Below are 17,991 nucleotides of genomic sequence, written 5' to 3'. Positions count from 1 at the left end.
ATGCTTCTCAAAAACAAGTGCGCAATACCGGCGCGAAAATGAGGCTCTGCCTATGATTAGGGAAAGCCCCTAGAGAATAAGGTGTCTAAAACAGTGCCTGCCGATATTATTTAACAAAAATACCCAGATTAAATGATTCCTCAAGGCTAAATATGTGTAATATATGAATCGATTTAGCCCAGAAAATGTCTACAGTCTTAATAAGCCCTTGTGAAGCCCTTATTTACTGTCTGAATAAAAATGGCTTACCGGATCCCATAGGGAAAATGACAGCTTCCAGCATTACATCGTCTTGTTAGAATGTGTCATACCTCAAGCAGCAAAAGACTGCTCACTGTTCCCCCAACTGAAGTTAATTCCTCTCAACAGTCCTGTGTGGAACAGCCATGGATTTTAGTAACGGTTGCTAAAATCATTTTCCTCATACAAACAGAAATCTTCATCTCTTTTCTGTTTCAGAGTAAATAGTACATACCAGCACTATTTTAAAATAACAAACTCTTGATTGAATAATAAAAACTACAGTTAAACACTAAAAAACTCTAAGCCATCTCCGTGGAGATGTTGCCTGTACAACGGCAAAGAGAATGACTGGGGTAGGCGGAGCCTAGGAGGGATCATGTGACCAGCTTTGCTGGGCTCTTTGCCATTTCCTGTTGGGGAAGAGAATATCCCACAAGTAAGGATGACGCCGTGGACCGGACACACCTATGTTGGAGAAAACATGATTTTCATGCAGGACAATGCTCCATCACACGCGTCCAAGTACTCCACAGCGTGGCTGGCAAGAAAGGGTATAAAAGAAGAAAATCTAATGACATGGCCTCCTTGTTCACCTGATCTGAACCCCATTGAGAACCTGTGGTCCATCATCAAATGTGAGATTTACAAGGAGGGAAAAACAGTACACCTCTCTGAACAGTGTCTGGGAGGCTGTGGTTGCTGCTGCACGCAATGTTGATGGTGAACAGATCAAAACACTGACAGAATCCATGGATGGCAGGCTTTTGAGTGTCCTTGCAAAGAAAGGTGGCAATATTGGTCACTGATTTGTTTTTGTTTTGTTTTTGAATGTCAGAAATGTATATTTGTGAATGTTGAGATGTTATATTGGTTTCACTGGTAAAAATAAATAATTGAAATGGGTATATATTTGTTTTTTGTTAAGTTGCCTAATAATTATGCACAGTAATAGTCACCTGCAGACACAGATATCCCCCTAAAATAGCTAAAACTAAAAACAAACTAAAAACTACTTCCAAAAATATTCAGCTTTGATATTAATGAGTTTTTGGGTTCATTGAGAACATGGTTGTTGTTCAATAATAAAATTAATCCTCAAAAATACAACTTGCCTAATAATTCTGCACTCCCTGTATATATATAGATAGATAGATTAGAAGAAGGTGCTGTAGCACTCCAAATGAATATTTTAGTGATTAATTTTCAAGCAGTAAAACATAGGCGACGTTTCGGGCTTTGCCCTTTCTCAAGCCAAGTACACACATACTTTAGTAATAACATTATTAAACAACTTACAATTTTTTTCAGTCATTTTTTTTACGAATAAATAAAAAAAAGTCAGTAATTTAGGTTTACAAGTTATTGTAACAGAGTTGTACAACTTACCTGCCAAAATTCAGAGCAATCAAAGAAAACATAGGCACAGATGATCTTGAAGCATATGCGAAGATTTTCAGAGCTAAGTTCTAGAAGGAAAAACAATGATTAGATAGTTGTAGGAAGGACTGAACCCCCCCTACAATTTATGCTTACCTGATAAATTAATTTCTTTCATGATGGTGAGAGTCCATGAGATGTGACATGTGGGTAATTACTCGCCAGTCCACAAGGACAAGGCAAAAACACCCCAACATACCAGAGTTAAATCCCTCCCACTTACCATGAATCCTCATGCATATAACCAAGTAGATAAAGAAAACAGAAAAGCAGTAAAGACAAAGCAGGGGACATTAAGTGCAAAACAAGTACTTCCACCAATCATTTAAAAAAAAAAAAAAAAAAAAGGGTATCATGAACCCTCATCATAATGAAACAAATTAATTTATCAGAGAACCATAAATTGTGTTTTCTTTAAACACATGGTGAGAGTCCAAACAGTGAAGTCCACGAAACCACCATGTAATGGGGGAACGAACATTCAAGGCAGGTACTTCATTAATCAGGCACTACAGTCTGCAGAACTTTCCTGCCGACGGCAGTCTCTGAAGAGATTACACATCAAACTGATAAAACTTTGAAAAAGTAAGCAGAGGGGACAAAATAGCTGCCTTACAAAACCAAACCATCCTGCATAAACTCAAGAACTCTCAGAATTATTTAAGAATTTCAATGCTATCCCTAGCTAACACATCAGATAAAAAGGTTTTCCAAACCTTAGGATAAATGTGCCTGGTGACAGGTTTACTAGCCAGAATCAAGGTATCAATAACTGTATTGGAAAAAACCTGTCGAATTGTTAAGTACACAAAGCAGTTATAGCACACAGTAAAATGTCCAATCACTGTAAATGTAGAAGTGTCTCTGTATAAAGACAAAATGATAACGTAAATGTAACGGTACCAAGCAGGTTATGACGTGTACACAGTGAATGTTGTAAGTCCTTATTTCCTAAAGGTGGAATTGTAGTAGCAATAGAGTTTGCTGGTGATACAAAGTATTCGGCAGTTTAGTAATGCATATAAATCACGGCTGTAAAGTAAGCCAAGTATTCTCACCACTCTTGCCGCTTCTGAAGCTCCACCTTGGGACGTCCTATTGGCAGGTAGGGAAGCGCTCCTCTGGTTCCCGGATGCACAGGCAATGGATATAGAACAAAGTCACCTGTAATAGGACTAAACACATCCGCAGGGCATTGGTGCAGGTAAAAAAAAAGACTTTATTGTAAGTCATACAATTACAGGGTGCAAACAAGCTCAGGAGTGAACTGAGAACAACGTTACAGTTGTTCTCAGTTCACTCCTGAGCTTGTTTGCACCCTGTAATTGTTGTATGACTTACAATAAAGTCTTTTTTTTTTTACCTGCACCAATGCCCTGCGGATGTGTTTAGCCCTATTACATGTGACTTTGTTCTATATCCATTGGAAAAAACCTGTCTGGGAAAATACGAAGTGCTTAACCACAAGGCTGTCAAATTCAGCGTTTTGAGATCCTGATGGAAGAAAGGTCCTTGAGAAAGAATATACTTTCCGAGAGGAAATGGCTAAAGTGGGTACTTGAATTAGATCTGCAATTGCTGATGCTTGTCTTGTTTGATTCTGGCTATCACCCTGGATAGCAACACAAAAGAAATATGTAAATAAGGTTGAAAGACCAGGGAACCCCTAATACATGTTTTAGATCTGCCTGAGAATGCCGAGACCTGGCAAAATATCCGGGTAGCTTGTGATTCAGGCAAGAGCCCATGAGATTTATCTCTGGCGAACTCCAACGTCTCACTTTCTGATCAAAAACCATTTGGTTCAGAGACTACTCCCATGAGTGAAGGTACCGACGACTAAAAAAGTCTACCTCCCAACTGATCACACCTAGGATGTGGATAGCTGAGATCTTCCAATGGTAACATTCTTCCCAACTGATAATGCTGGACACATCCATCAAATGGGAACTGCAAAATATTCCTACCTATGTTTTGGCCGACTCTGGAGAACCCTAAAGATTAATTAGAGTTCCAGAATGTTTATTAATAACCTCACCTTCCAAGCAGACCACACTCCTCCAGACTGCACCTAGCCACAATGGCTTAAAGGGACACTGAACCCAAATTTTTTCTTTCATGATTCAAATAGAGCATGCAATTTTAAGCAACTTTCTAATTTACTCCTATTAGCAAACGTTCTTTATTCTCTTGGTATCTTTATTTGAAAAGAAAGAATGTAAGTTTAGATGCCGGCCCATTTTTGGTGAACAACCTGGGTTGTTCTTGCTGATTGGTGGATAAATTCATCCACCAATAAACAAGTGCTTTCCATCGTTCTGGACTTTCTTTTCAAATAAGGATAGCAAAACAACAAAGAAAAATTGATAATAGGAGAAAATTAGAAAGTTGCTTAAAATTGCATGCTCTATCTGAATCATGAAAGAAAAAAATTTGGGTTCAGTGTCCCTTTAATTAAAAACGGAACAAGGGATTGGCCTCTTTGGAAGATTGATTTTCAGACCTTGACTGTGAAGGTGCAATCTACCTTCGCCCACTGTGCTTACAGTACAAGCACAGTACCAAGAATCTCACAAGGAACAGCATTCTACAACCCAGGGGATTGACAGATAAATCTGCATTTCACCTGGGGATTGCTGTGCACCAGACAAGGAGCTGCATACTGTAGACCAGGGGACTGGCAAATAAATCTATATTTAACTTTGGAGGCCTATAACATTACCACACTGGAAAAAGATTTTCCCTAGCTGGCTGAAAACTTCTGTCTACCCCAATGCATTTATTAGGCCATCAGAATTCTGAAATGACTGAGGGTAAATGGGAGGGATTTAAATTCTGGTATGTTGGGGTGTTTTTGCCTCCTCCTAGTGGACTGGAGTGTACTTCCCACATGTGATGTCTCAGACTCTCAACATCTGATGAAAGAAAACAATTATTTGGTCTAATGATTGATTATAATTATATTTGTATGTTTTAGAATAATACTTAACTTTTCACTATATCATGGTGAGTAAATCATAGTAACATAGCAGATAAGGTTGAAAAAAGACAGAAGACCATCGAGTTCAACCTATACAAATCTTAATACATTTACAATAAAAGCTACAGTTGAGCTTAAATTAATCCCATTAAAAAGGTTACTGATTTACCACAAGTAATCATATCCCTGAATTCTGTTTCTAGCGAGAAATGTATTTAAACCATTTTTAAATGTTTTTAAGGTATTGGCATTTACTACTTCCTTTGGTAATGAGTTGCATATATGAACTCAGCTACTAGTAACTGTCACACCCGTGAATCTCTTGCCTTCCCACTGGAGGGCTCTGGCTCCATCTGAGAATCTTTGTCCTGCTGCCTGCATTGGCTTGTTCTCTGGCTCCACCTGCCTGCCATCTGCAGGTAATTACTTAAAGGGACACTGAACCCAAATTTTTTCTTTCATAATTCAGATAGAGCATGCAATTTTAAGCAACTTTCTAATTTACTCCTATTATCAATTTTTCTTTGTTCTCTTGCTATCTTTATTTGAAAAAGAAGTCATGTAAGCTAAGGAGACAGCAAGTTTTTGGTTCAGACCCATGGACAGCACTTGTTTATTGGTGCTGTCCAATCTGCCAGGACAACCTAGGTTGTTCACCAAAAATGGGCCGGCATCTAAACTTACATTTTTGCTTTTCAAATAAACATACCAAGAGAATGAAGAAAATTTGATACTAGGAGTAAATTAGAAAGTTGCTTAAAATTGCATGCTCTATCTGAATCAAGAAAGAAAAAATTTGGGTTGTGTCCCTTTAATCAGCACCACTATAAAAGGCAGACTCTCGGACAACTCCCTGCCCTGACATTGTGGTTTATTCACTCTGTTTGTGTCTCTGTTCTGTTTCCTGAATTCAAGTTGTTTTCGTGTATATCCTGGCATCTGATCTCAGCTTGTTTACTTGCTCTTTCTACTGGATCACCCCTGTGCTTGGTGAAAGATTGGACTGCTTCCCTGGTATATTGAACTTTACTTGTCTTTTGATTATTCTTCTGGATTCCCCCTGTGTTTGGGGATTGATCGGGCTTGCTTTCTGGTATTCTGACCCTTAGCTTGTCTTCAGACTATTATCCTGTTATTAACCTGTCACTGCAGTTTCCTGCTACAGTACCCAAGCCCTGCAGAGGGTGTCTGCCAAGCAGCAGTATCCTGCTTCAGTACCGAAGCCCTACAGGGGATGTCTGCAAAGCACCAGTGTGTTGCTCCAGTACCCAAGCCCTGCAGAGGGTGTCTCCCATGTACCAGTGTGTTGCTCCAGTACTCAAGCCCTGCAGAGTGTGTCTCCCATGTACCAGTGTGTTGCTCCAGTACTCAAGCCCTGCAGAGTGTGTCTCCCATGTACCAGTGTGTTGCTCCAGTACCCAAGCCCTGCAGAGGGTGTCTCCCATGTACCAGTGTGTTGCTCCAGTACCCAAGCCCTGCAGAGGGTGTCTCCCATGTACCAGTGTGTTGCTCCAGTACCCAAGCCCTGCAGAGGGTGTCTCCCATGTACCAGTGTGTTGCTCCAGTACTCAAGCCCAGCAGAGTGTGTCTCCCATGTACCAGTGTGTTGCTCCAGTACCCAAGCCCTGCAGAGTGTGTCTCCCATGTACCAGTGTGTTGCTCCAGTACCCAAGCCCTGCAGAGTGTGACTCCCCTGTACCAGTGTGTTGCTCCAGTACCCAAGCCCAGCAGAGTGTGTCTCCCATGTACCAGTGTGTTGCACCAGTACCCAAGCCCAGCAGAGTGTGTCTCCCATGTACCAGTGTGTTGCTCCAGTACCCAAGCCCTGCAGAGTGTGTCTCCCATGTACCAGTGTGTTGCTCCAGTACCCAAGCCCTGCAGAGGGTGTTTCCATGTACCAGTGTGCTGCTCCAGTACCCAAGCCCTGCAGAGGGTGTCTCCCATGTACCAGTGTGCTGCTCCAGTACTCAAGCCCTGCAGAGGGTGTCTCCCATGTACCAGTGTGTTGCTCCAGTACCCAAGCCCTGCAGATGGTGTCTCCCATGTACCAGTGTGTTGCTCCAGTACCCAAGCCCTGCAGAGGGTGTCTCCCATGTACCAGTGTGTTGCTCCAGTACCCAAGCCCTGCAGAGGGTGTCTCCCATGTACCAGTGTGTTGCTCCAGTACCCAAGCCCTGCAGAGGGTGTCTCCCATGTACCAGTGTGTTGCTCCAGAACCCAAGCCCTGCAGAGGGTGTCTCCCATGTACCAGTGTGTTGCTCCAGTACCCAAACCCCGCTGAGGGTGTCTCCCATGTACCAGTGTGTTGCTCCAGTACCCAAGCCCCGCTGAGTGTGTCTCCCATGTACCAGTGTGTTGCTCCAGTACCCAAGCCCTGCAGTGGGTGTCTCCCATGTACCAGTGTGTTGCTCCAGTACCCAAGCCCCGCTGAGGGTGTCTCCCATGTACCAGTGTGTTGCTCCAGTACCCAAGCCCCGCTGAGGGTGTCTCCCATGTACCAGTGTGTTGCTCCAGTACCCAAGCCCCGCTGAGGGTGTCTCCCATGTACCAGTGTGTTGCTCCAGTACCCAAGCCCTGCAGTGGGTGTCTCCCATGTACCAGTGTGTTGCTCCAGTACTCAAGCCCAGCAGAGTGTGTCTCCCATGTACCAGTGTGTTGCTCCAGTACCCACGCCCTGCAGAGTGTGTCTCCCATGTACCAGTGTGTTGCTCCAGTACCCAAGCCCTTCAGAGTGTGACTCCCCTGTACCAGTGTGTTGCTCCAGTACCCAAGCCCAGCAGAGTGTGTCTCCCATGTACCAGTGTGTTGCTCCATTACCCAAGCCCAGCAGAGTGTGTCTCCCATGTACCAGTGTGTTGCTCCAGTACCCAAGCCCTGCAGAGTGTGTCTCCCATGTACCAGTGTGTTGCTCCAGTACCCAAGCCCTGCAGAGGGTGTCTCCCATGTACCAGTGTGCTGCTCCAGTACCCAAGCCCTGCAGAGGGTGTCTCCCATGTACCAGTGTGCTGCTCCAGTACTCAAGCCCTGCAGAGGGTGTCTCCCATGTACCAGTGTGTTGCTCCAGTACCCAAGCCCTGCAGAGGGTGTCTCCCATGTACCAGTGTGTTGCTCCAGTACCCAAGCCCTGCAGAGGGTGTCTCCCATGTACCAGTGTGTTGCTCCAGTACCCAAGCCCTGCAGAGGGTGTCTCCCATGTACCAGTGTGTTGCTCCAGTACCCAAGCCCTGCAGAGGGTGTCTCCCATGTACCAGTGTGTTGCTCCAGTACCCAAGCCCTGCAGAGGGTGTCTCCCATGTACCAGTGTGTTGCTCCAGTACCCAAGCCCTGCAGAGGGTGTCTCCCATGTACCAGTGTGTTGCTCCAGAACCCAAGCCCTGCAGAGGGTGTCTCCCATGTACCAGTGTGTTGCTCCAGTACCCAAGCCCCGCTGAGGGTGTCTCCCATGTACCAGTGTGTTGCTCCAGTACCCAAGCCCCGCTGAGGGTGTCTCCCATGTACCAGTGTGTTGCTCCAGTACCCAAGCCCTGCAGTGGGTGTCTCCCATGTATCAGTGTGTTGCTCCAGTACCCAAGCCCCGCTGAGGGTGTCTCCCATGTACCAGTGTGTTGCTCCAGTACCCAAGCCCCGCTGAGGGTGTCTCCCATGTACCAGTGTGTTGCTCCAGTACCCAAGCCCTGCAGTGGGTGTCTCCCATGTACCAGTGTGTTGCTCCAGTACCCAAGCCCCGCTGAGGGTGTCTCCCATGTACCAGTGTGTTGCTCCAGTACCCAAGCCCCGCTGAGGGTGTCTCCCATGTACCAGTGTGTTGCTCCAGTACCCAAGCCCCGCTGAGGGTGTCTCCCATGTACCAGTGTGTTGCTCCAGTACCCAAGCCCTGCAGAGAGTATCTGCCAAGCACCGTTATCCTACTCCAGTAACCAAGCCATGCAGAGGGTGTCTGCCAAGCACCATTATCCTACTCCAGTAACCAAGCCATGCAGAGGGTGTCTGCAAAGCACCAGTGTCCTGCTCCAGTACCCAAGCCCTGCAGAGGGGCCCTGCATGAAATCCACTACACTACTTTTTTTATTTATTTTTTTAGTAAAAAATAATAATTTTACCTCTTACTGGATTAAAAAGCATTAACTTAATTGTTTTGTTACTACTGTGTGGAATTTAATACATTCAAATTAAATCAACTACACATTGTAAACTACATTACTCAAACCATATATTTATTAATTGATAAATCAGTTGTGTTCAGATCAAAGGCTCAGAACTAATGAGATCATGCAAAATTGAAATATGTTTTTTTTTGGGTTTCCCTTTACCATATGTACAGAATTTAAAAGACGATAACAATACTTAGTCTTAAGCTAAAAGGGTATATAAATCAATTTACATCACAAATAATACGCAGCCAAATCAATAAACAAATCCCAAGATCAAATAAATTACATCAAAAGTAGTTAGCAAGAATTTCTAATATCATTTAAAGGACCTGTCTGGCACATATGGGCACAAATTACTTTTCTGTTGTATTTAATACAATAATGTTTCATTTCGTTATATGAATAAATGCATTTAACAAAAACTTGCTCCCCTCATGCTGACTGATAGGATAATCTACTTATGAGGTTTAGAAATGTCAGCATGGCTCTCCGTTTTCATATGTTTGGTTATAGCAGCACAAGGGTAAGAATTAAAAAATCTCTTTTCCTAAATAGAAATAACCAACTTCAGTCTATTTTGATTATTCCTCAGTAACACCTAGATTACGAGTTTTGAGAACTATAGGGAAATTAACGAACGCAACAAAAGTGGCGTTATTTAATCCCCTATAGCGCTGCCCCTGACGCCTGCCTACAGTTATTAACCCCTAATCTGCCGCTCCCGATATCGCTGCCACCTAAATAAAGGTATTAATCCCTAATCTGCCGCTCCCGATATTGCTGCCACTATACTAAAGTTATTGACCCCAACATCGCCCACATTATAATAAATCTATTAACCCCTATTCCGCCGCTCCCCGACATTTCCGCAACTAAATTAAGCTATTAATCCCTAAACCTCTGGCCTCCCACATCATTACCACCAAATAAACCTATCAACCCCTAAACCGCCAGCCCCCCACATCGCAACAACCTAAATTAAACTATTAACCTCTAACCCTAACATAACCCTAAACCAACCCTAACACCCCCTAACTTTAACATAATTAAAATAGAGCTAAATTAAACTTACAATTATTAACTAAATAAACCTATTAACCCCTAAACCGCCAGCCCCCCACATCGCAACAACCTAAATTAAAATATTAACCCCTAACCCCAACCTCCCTAACATTAACATAATTAAAATTGAGCTAAATTAAACTTAAAATTATTAACTAAATAATACCTATTTTAAACTAAATACATACTTACCTGTGAACTAAAACCTAAATAGCTACAATATAACTAATAGTGATACTGTAGCTAGCTTAGGTTTTATTTTTATTTCACAGGTAAGTTTATATTTATTTTAACTAGGTAGACTAGTTAGTAAATAGTTATTAATTATTGACTAACTACCTAGTTAAAAAAAATATACAAACTTACCTGTGAAATAAAACCTAAGCTGCCTTACACTAAAACCTAACATTACAAAAAATAAAAAAACCTACCATTACAAAAAAAAACCCCGAAATTATATATAAAAAAAAAAATCCTATTCTAATACCCTTAAAAAAAAAAAAAAAAAAAAAAAAAAACACCCCAAAATAAAAAAGGTCTAATCTAAAATAAACTACCAAGGTCCCTTAAAAGGGCCTTTGTAGGGCATTGCCTTAAAGGTACATGAAACCCAAATGTTTTCTTTCAGGATTCCGATAGCGAATACAATTTTAAACAACTTTCTAATTTACTTCTATTAACTAATCTGTTTCATTCTCTTGGTATCATTTGTTGAAGGAGCATCAATGCACTACTAGTTTCTAACTGAACACATGGGTGAGCCAATCACATTCAATATATATATGCAGCCACCAATCAACAGCTGGAACCTAGGTTATCTGCTGCACATGAACTTGCCTAGATAAACCATTCAGCAAATGATAACAAGAGAAGGAAGCAAATTAAATAATAGAAGTATATTGTTGTTTAAAATTAAAATTGTATTCTCTGTCTGACTCATGAAAGAAAAATATTTTGGGTTTCATGTCCCTTTAAGTTAAACAGCTCTTTTGCTACAAAAAAAAAAAAAAAAATCTAACAGTATACAAACCCCCACCCCTCTAAACTACCAAGGGCCCTTAAAAGGGCCTTTTGGGGGGCCCTTAAAAGGGCCTTTTGGGGGGCCCTTAAAAGGGCCTTTTGGGGGGCCCTTAAAAGGGCCTTTTGTAGGACATTACCCTAAGTTAAACAGCTCTTTTGCTACAAAAAAACAAACAACCCTAACAGTATACAAACCCCCACCCCCAAACTACCGGGGGGCCTTAAAAGGTCCTTTTGTAGGGCATTGCCCTAAAGAAATCAGCTCTGTTTATGAAAAAAAAATTACAAACACCCACTAACATTACAAGCCCCTAACCCCCAAAATAAAGAAACTATCTAAAAAATTTAAATCAGCCAATAGAATGAGAGCTGCTTAAATCCTATTGGCTGTTAAATTTTTTCAGCCAATAGGAATGCAAGTAACGTCATCTTGGATTGCGTACCTTGCATTAAAGATTCAGTGTACGGTGCCGACCGTATTAAGAGGATGCTCCGCGCCGGATGTCTTCAGGATGGACCCCTTCCGCACCACTGGGATCAAGATAGAAGATGCCATCTGGATGAAGATTGAAGAGGCCGCATGGGTGAAGACTTCTCCGCCAGGATGAAGATCGTTCAAGCGGGACTTTAAAAACTGTAAGTGGATCGTCTTGGAGTTAGTGTTAGGTTTTTGTGGGTGGGTTTTATTTTTAGATTAGGGTTTGGGCAGTAAAAGAGCTAAATGCCCTTTTAAGGGCAATGCCCATCCATATGCCCTTTTCATGGCAATGGGTAGCTTAGGTTTTTTTAGATATTTTTTTTATTTTGGGGGGGTGGGGGTTTGTAAAGTTAGTGGGGGTTTGTAAATATTTTTTTCATACACAGAGCTGATTTCTTTAGGGCAATACCCTACAAAAGGCCCTTTTAAGGTCCATTGCTAGTTTATTCTAGATTAGGTTTTTTACTTGGGGGTGTTTTTTTTTTTTAATGGGTATTAGAATATGAATAATTTTTATTATTTTTGATAATTTGTTTGTTATTTTGTATAATGTATTTTTTTATGGGGTGTTTGTTTTTCTTTTGTAGGAAAAGAGCTATTATATTTAGGGCAATGCCCCCCAAAAGGCCCTTTTAAGGGCCCTTGGTAGTTTATTTTAGATTAAGCTTTTTTTTATTTTGCGGTGGGTTTTTTTTTTTTTTTTTTTTAAAGGGTATTAGAATAGGAATAATTTTTTTTGTTGAAAATTTTGTGGGTTTTTTTTTGTAATGGTAGGTTTTAGTGTAAGGTAGCTTAGGTTTTATTTGACAGGTAATGTTGCATGTATTTTAACTCGGAAGTTATTAAATAGTTAACTATTTACTAACTAGTCTACCTAGTTAAAATAAATACAAACTTACCTGTAAAATAAAAATAAAACCTAAGCTAGCTACAATATAACTATTAGTTATTTAGTTAACATTATATATTATTTAGTTAACAATTGTAATTTTAATTTAGCTATATTTTAATTATGTTAAAGTTAGGGGGTGTTAGGGTTACGTTAGGGTTAGGTTTAGGGGTTACTAGTTTAAATTAGTTTATTGTGATGCGGGGGGCTTTCGGTTTAGGGGTTAGTAGTTTAATTTATTATATTTCATTGTGGGGGGCTTTCGGTTTAGGGCTTAATAGGTTTATTATAGTGGCGGCGGTGTAGGGCTTAATAACTTTAGTATAGTGGGGCGATGTGGGTGGACGGCAGATTAGGGGTTAAGAATATTTAAATAGTGTTTGCGATGCGGGAGTGCAGCGGTTTAGGGTTTAATAACTTTAGTATAGTGGTGACGATGTCGGGGAGCAGCAGAATAGGGGTTAATAAATGTTATTAATGGCAGTGATATCGGGAGCGGCAGGGCAGATTAGGGGTTAATAGGTTTAATATAGTGTTGTGATGCGGGAGGGCCTCGGTTTAGGGGTTAATATGTAGTTTATGGGCGTTAGTGTACTTTTTAACACATTAGTTATGAGTTTTTTTGTTACAGATTTGTAGTGTAAAACTCATAACTACTGACTTTAGATGGCGGTACGGATCTTGTCGTTTTAGGCTGTAACGCTCGCTTTTTAGCCTGACCGCAAAACTTGTAATACCAGCACTATGGGAATCACATTAAAAACGTAATTTTTAAGAGTGAGGTACTGACGTTGCATTACAGGCTAAAAGGCTTGCGGGAAAACACATATACCGACAAGACTTGGAATGGCTGCGGTGCTGTTTTAACACTGAAAATACCATATTTTCAGCGTTAAAAGACTAACGCACAAACGTGTAATCTAGCTGTAAGTGAGATATGTATGTCTTGGTCTATTTGAACTCTTGATGGCAAAGACAAGAAAACCTTTGGAATGTAAAAAAAAAATAAAAAAAAATCAGTATCTCTGTTTAAAGTTTTATTAAGCAAAAAAGCTTAATCTTTTGAAAGTTATATAATGTATTTATGGAAACCGGAAAACAAATAGGAATTGGTTAAAGTAGTGATGTTAATTAACTAATGGAATTTCAAACACAAATAAATAAAACACTATTTCCTTAATGGGCTCATTCATTAAGTGCTTGCTTCCAAGGGCATATATTCTTTTTGACAAGGGAAATTAGATTTATTTTTGAATGATCGAAGCTGACAGAAACATAATGAGCTAATAATTATTTTTCCCTGCAATAGAATGGCGTTAACCTAAAGTAGTTTCAATAAGAAGATATTAATATCAATTTTAATTTGAAACGGCAATGACTGCAGCATTTACCATTAATAAGTATTATGGCTATGTAATAAAATATTACACATATATGCAGATATGATTTTTTTTTCTTTCAAAGGAAACAAAAAATAAAACCTTTAAAATCTTGGTAGGTGAATAATAACAAAAAAATAGAGGGGCTGATATGCATTGGGGTGGAAATTGTGGGAGGATCTATATAGGGTGAAAGCTTTTTTTTTTTTTTGCCAACAATGTTAAAAATGAACAGACTAGAAACTAGTTCCCCAGGCTGGTCTTTAAATATGAATAGACTAAATTAAATCTAATTTTTTTACCTATTTTCTTGCAACAGCACATTCTAAACTAAGTTTATGGGGCCGATTTATCAAAGTCTGGCAGACGCTGTACCGTATCATGTCTGACATCGCTGAATGCTGACAGCATATGCTGTCGGCATTTAACATTGCACAAGCAGATCTAATGAACTGCTTGTGCAATGCCGCCACCTGCAGATTCGCAGCCAAAAATAAAAAAATCTTGATTGTAGATCAGAAACCAAAACTTCACCTCCTCCTTGCACCGCAGGCAAAGAGAATGACTGGGGATTATGGGCAAGGGAAGTGACATATATAGCAGCTTTGCTGTAGTGCTCTTTGCCTCCTCCTGCTGGCCAGGAGTGATATTCCCACTAGTAATTGATGATTCGGTGGACTCACCATATCTTAGGAAAGAAACTGCCCCAGCTCTTAAAATATCAATTGTTTGTAAATAAATACCTATAGATACCCTGATTACATGTTATATTCACAATTATTCTTCCTCAGAATAATAATATATTTACACTATATACATATAGTGGTATAAATAAACACAGAGATATAAAAGACAACATTGTTAAGAACAAAATAAAATTTAGGAGCATGTAAATATGTTTGGAAAATATTTCTGACATAACTTTCTATGAGATATTGTTTGTTCAGGTATAAATCTAGCTATTTCTTAGACATTAACATTAACAGATGAAAAATAAAATATTAGCTTTAGAGAAATGTGCTTGTTCATGGACAGTAATAATATGGTATAAATAAAGTTTGAAAAAACAGAATATCCGCCACATCGATGACTCTTATTTATCAACAGTCTGATGCTCATCACTCCGTACTTGATGCGCATGTTTTTGACAGACTTTATAATAAATAAGGGCGTCGTATGTGGATTCGCAGCAGCGATGTCTGGCGAGCGCATTGACTCCAGCGAATGCACTGAGATTGACGCTTTGATAAATTGGCCCCTTAGACTTCAGAAGACAAAACATAGGGTCCGATTTATCAAAAAGAAGTTTTGCTAAAAAAAAAAAAAAGACCGCTGCTCTATAACTTGTCTGCCTGCTCTGAGGCCGCGGACAGTAACCAACCCAATCAAATACGATCGGGTTGATTGACACCCCCTGCTAGTTTACAAGAACTGCTGGTGCAATGATAAATGCAGACAGCGTATGCTGTCTGCATTTATCGATGTGCGGCAGACATGATACGCTACATCGTATCATGTCCGCTCGCACATTAATAAAAATATCCCATTGTCTTTACTACAGTTTTTTTTAATCATTATAGATTCATTTTTAAGACCCAAAAGCATATTTGGATTATATAGAAAACTGCAAACATTGACTCTGGATCGATTATCGCATCAAATTCTCAACTATAGGGCTCTTCTAATCATATTTGCTGTAGCCATACATTGCATTATGTTTCAACTATGTGGTTTCCGGCATAAATGAGAAAGATAAGACATTTTCAGCCTAACAGTCTGTAGCCTTTAGCAAGGCAGCATGTGCCTTATAAAGGATACCATAAAAATGTGTGTTTTAAATTAACTTCAGCTTTGCACTACATTGGCTATTTAAATACATCAGAATCATATATAGGAAAAATAATTAATAACCTAGGAACAATGTGTATATAATTTGAGCATTTTATCCAGAATAAATTATTGTTTTTCTGACCAGATGATGCTGGAAAATCAAGTTTAATATTATCTATGAGTTATACTAGTCATTTTCCTTGTATGTATAACAAACTTTATCCTGTATATTCAAGGTGTCCTTCACACTATGAATTATATATCCCAACATCATCCACTTCAAATAAGTAATTGGGAAAAAAATGTCTAAATAAACATAAGTTTAATACATTTGATATTTTCTTTCATGTAATTAACAAGAGTCCATGAGCTAGTGACGTATGGGATATACATTCCTACCAGGAGGGGCAAAGTTTCCCAAACCTTAAAATGCCTATAAATACACCCCTCACCACACCCACAAATCAGTTTTACAAACTTTGCCTCCGATGGAGGTGGTGAAGTAAGTTTGTGCTAGATTCTACGTTGATATGCGCTCCGCAGCAAGTTGGAGCCCGGTTTTCCTCTCAGCGTGCAGTGAATGTCAGAGGGATGTGAGGAGAGTATTGCCTATTGAATGCAGTGATCTCCTTCTACGGGGTCTATTTCATAAGGTTCTCTGTTATCGGTCGTAGAGATTCATCTCTTACCTCCCTTTTCAGATCGACGATATACTCTTATATTTACCATTTCCTCTACTGATTCTCGTTTCAGTACTGGTTTGGCTTTCTACAAACATGTAGATGAGTGTCCTGGGGTAAGTAAGTCTTATTTTCTGTGACACTCTAAGCTATGGTTGGGCACTTTATTTATAAAGTTCTAAATATATGTATTCAAACATTTATTTGCCTTGACTCAGAATGTTCAACTTTCCTTATTTCCAGACAGTCAGTTTCATATTTGGGATTATGCTTTAATTATCATATATTTTCTTACCTCAAAATTTGACTTTTTTCCCTGTGGGCTGTTAGGCTCGCGGGGGCTGAAAATGCTTCTTTTTATTGCGTCATTCTTGGCGCGGACTTTTTTGGCGCAAAAATTCATTTCCGTTTCCGGCGTCATACGTGTCGCCGGAAGTTGCGTCATTTTTGACGTTATTTTGCGCCAAAAATGTCGGCGTTCCGGATGTGGCGTCATTTTTTGGCGCCAAAAGCATTTAGGCGCCAAATAATGTGGGCGTTTTATTTGGCGCCAAAAAATATGGGCGTCGCCTTTGTCTCCACATTATTTCAGTCTCATTTTTCATTTGCTTCTGGTTGCTAGAAGCTTGATGTTTGGCATTTTTTTCCCATTCCTGAAACTGTCTTATAAGGAATTTGATCTATTTTGCTTTATATGTTGTTTTTTCTCTTACATATTGCAAGATGTCTCACGTTGCATCTGAGCCAGAAGATACTACAGGAAAACCTCTGCCTGCTGGATCTACCAAAGCTAAGTGTATCTGCTGTAAACTTTTGGTAGCTATTCCTCCAGCTGTTGTTTGTATTAAATGTCATGACAAACTTGTTAATGCAGATAATATTTCCTTTAGTGATGTACCATTGCCTGTTGCAGTTCCCTCAACATCTAAGGTGCAGAATGTTCCTGATAACATAAGAGATTTTGTTTCTGAATCCATAAAGAAGGCTTTGTCTGTTATTTCTCCTTCTAGTAAACGTAAAAAGTCTTTTAAATCTTCTCTCTCTACAGATGAATTTTTAAATGAACACCATCATTCTGATTCTTTGGACTCTTCTGGTTCAGAGGATTCTGTCTCAGAGATTGATGCTGATAAATCTTCATATTTATTTAAGATGGAATTTATTCGCTCTTTACTTAAAGAAGTACTAATTGCTTTAGAAATAGAGGATTCTAGTCCTCTTGATACTAATTCTATACGTTTGGATAAGGTTTTTAAAGCTCCTGCGGTTATTCCAGAAGTCTTTCCTGTTCCTAATGCTATTTCTGCAGTAATTGCTAAGGAATGGGATAGATTGGGTAATTCATTTACTCCTTCTAAACGTTTTAAGCAATTATATCCTGTTCCGCCTGACAGGTTAGAATTTTGGGACAAAATCCCTAAAGTTGATGGGGCTATTTCTACCCTTGCTAAACGTACTACCATTCCTACATCAGATGGTACCTCGTTTAAGGATCCTTTAGATAGAAAAATTGAATCTTTTCTAAGAAAAGCTTATCTATGTTCAGGTAATCTTCTTAGACCTGCTATATCATTGGCTGATGTTGCTGCAGCTTCAACTTTTTGGTTGGAAACTCTAGCGCAACAAGTAACAAATCGTGATTCTCATGATATTATTATTCTTCTCCAGCATGCTAATAATTTCATCTGTGATGCCATTTTTGATATTATTAGAGTTGATGTTAGATTTATGTCTCTGGCTATCTTAGCCAGAAGAGCTTTATGGCTTAAGACTTGGAATGCTGATATGGCTTCTAAATCAACTCTACTTTCCATTTCTTTCCAGGGAAACAAATTATTTGGT

At 39.8% G+C, this 17,991-nt stretch overlaps 1 protein-coding gene across 1 annotated transcript in view; it reads right to left on the bottom strand.

The window, feature by feature from the left end:
- Window positions 1–17,991, bottom strand: part of IPO11 (importin 11) — a 950,863-nt gene that overhangs the window by 314,680 nt on the left and 618,192 nt on the right. The window contains exon 23 of the mRNA XM_053701321.1: window positions 1,630–1,709. Within this exon, the coding sequence (XP_053557296.1) occupies window positions 1,630–1,709 (80 nt within the window). The remainder of the gene's footprint in view (window positions 1–1,629; window positions 1,710–17,991) is intronic.

This window comes from Bombina bombina, chromosome 2 (assembly GCF_027579735.1).
Source record: "Bombina bombina isolate aBomBom1 chromosome 2, aBomBom1.pri, whole genome shotgun sequence".
In the NCBI taxonomy this organism is placed as follows: domain Eukaryota; kingdom Metazoa; phylum Chordata; class Amphibia; order Anura; family Bombinatoridae; genus Bombina; species Bombina bombina.
The sequence above is the reverse complement of the archived record's forward strand: the minus strand, read 5'-3'. Positions and strand labels throughout refer to the sequence as shown.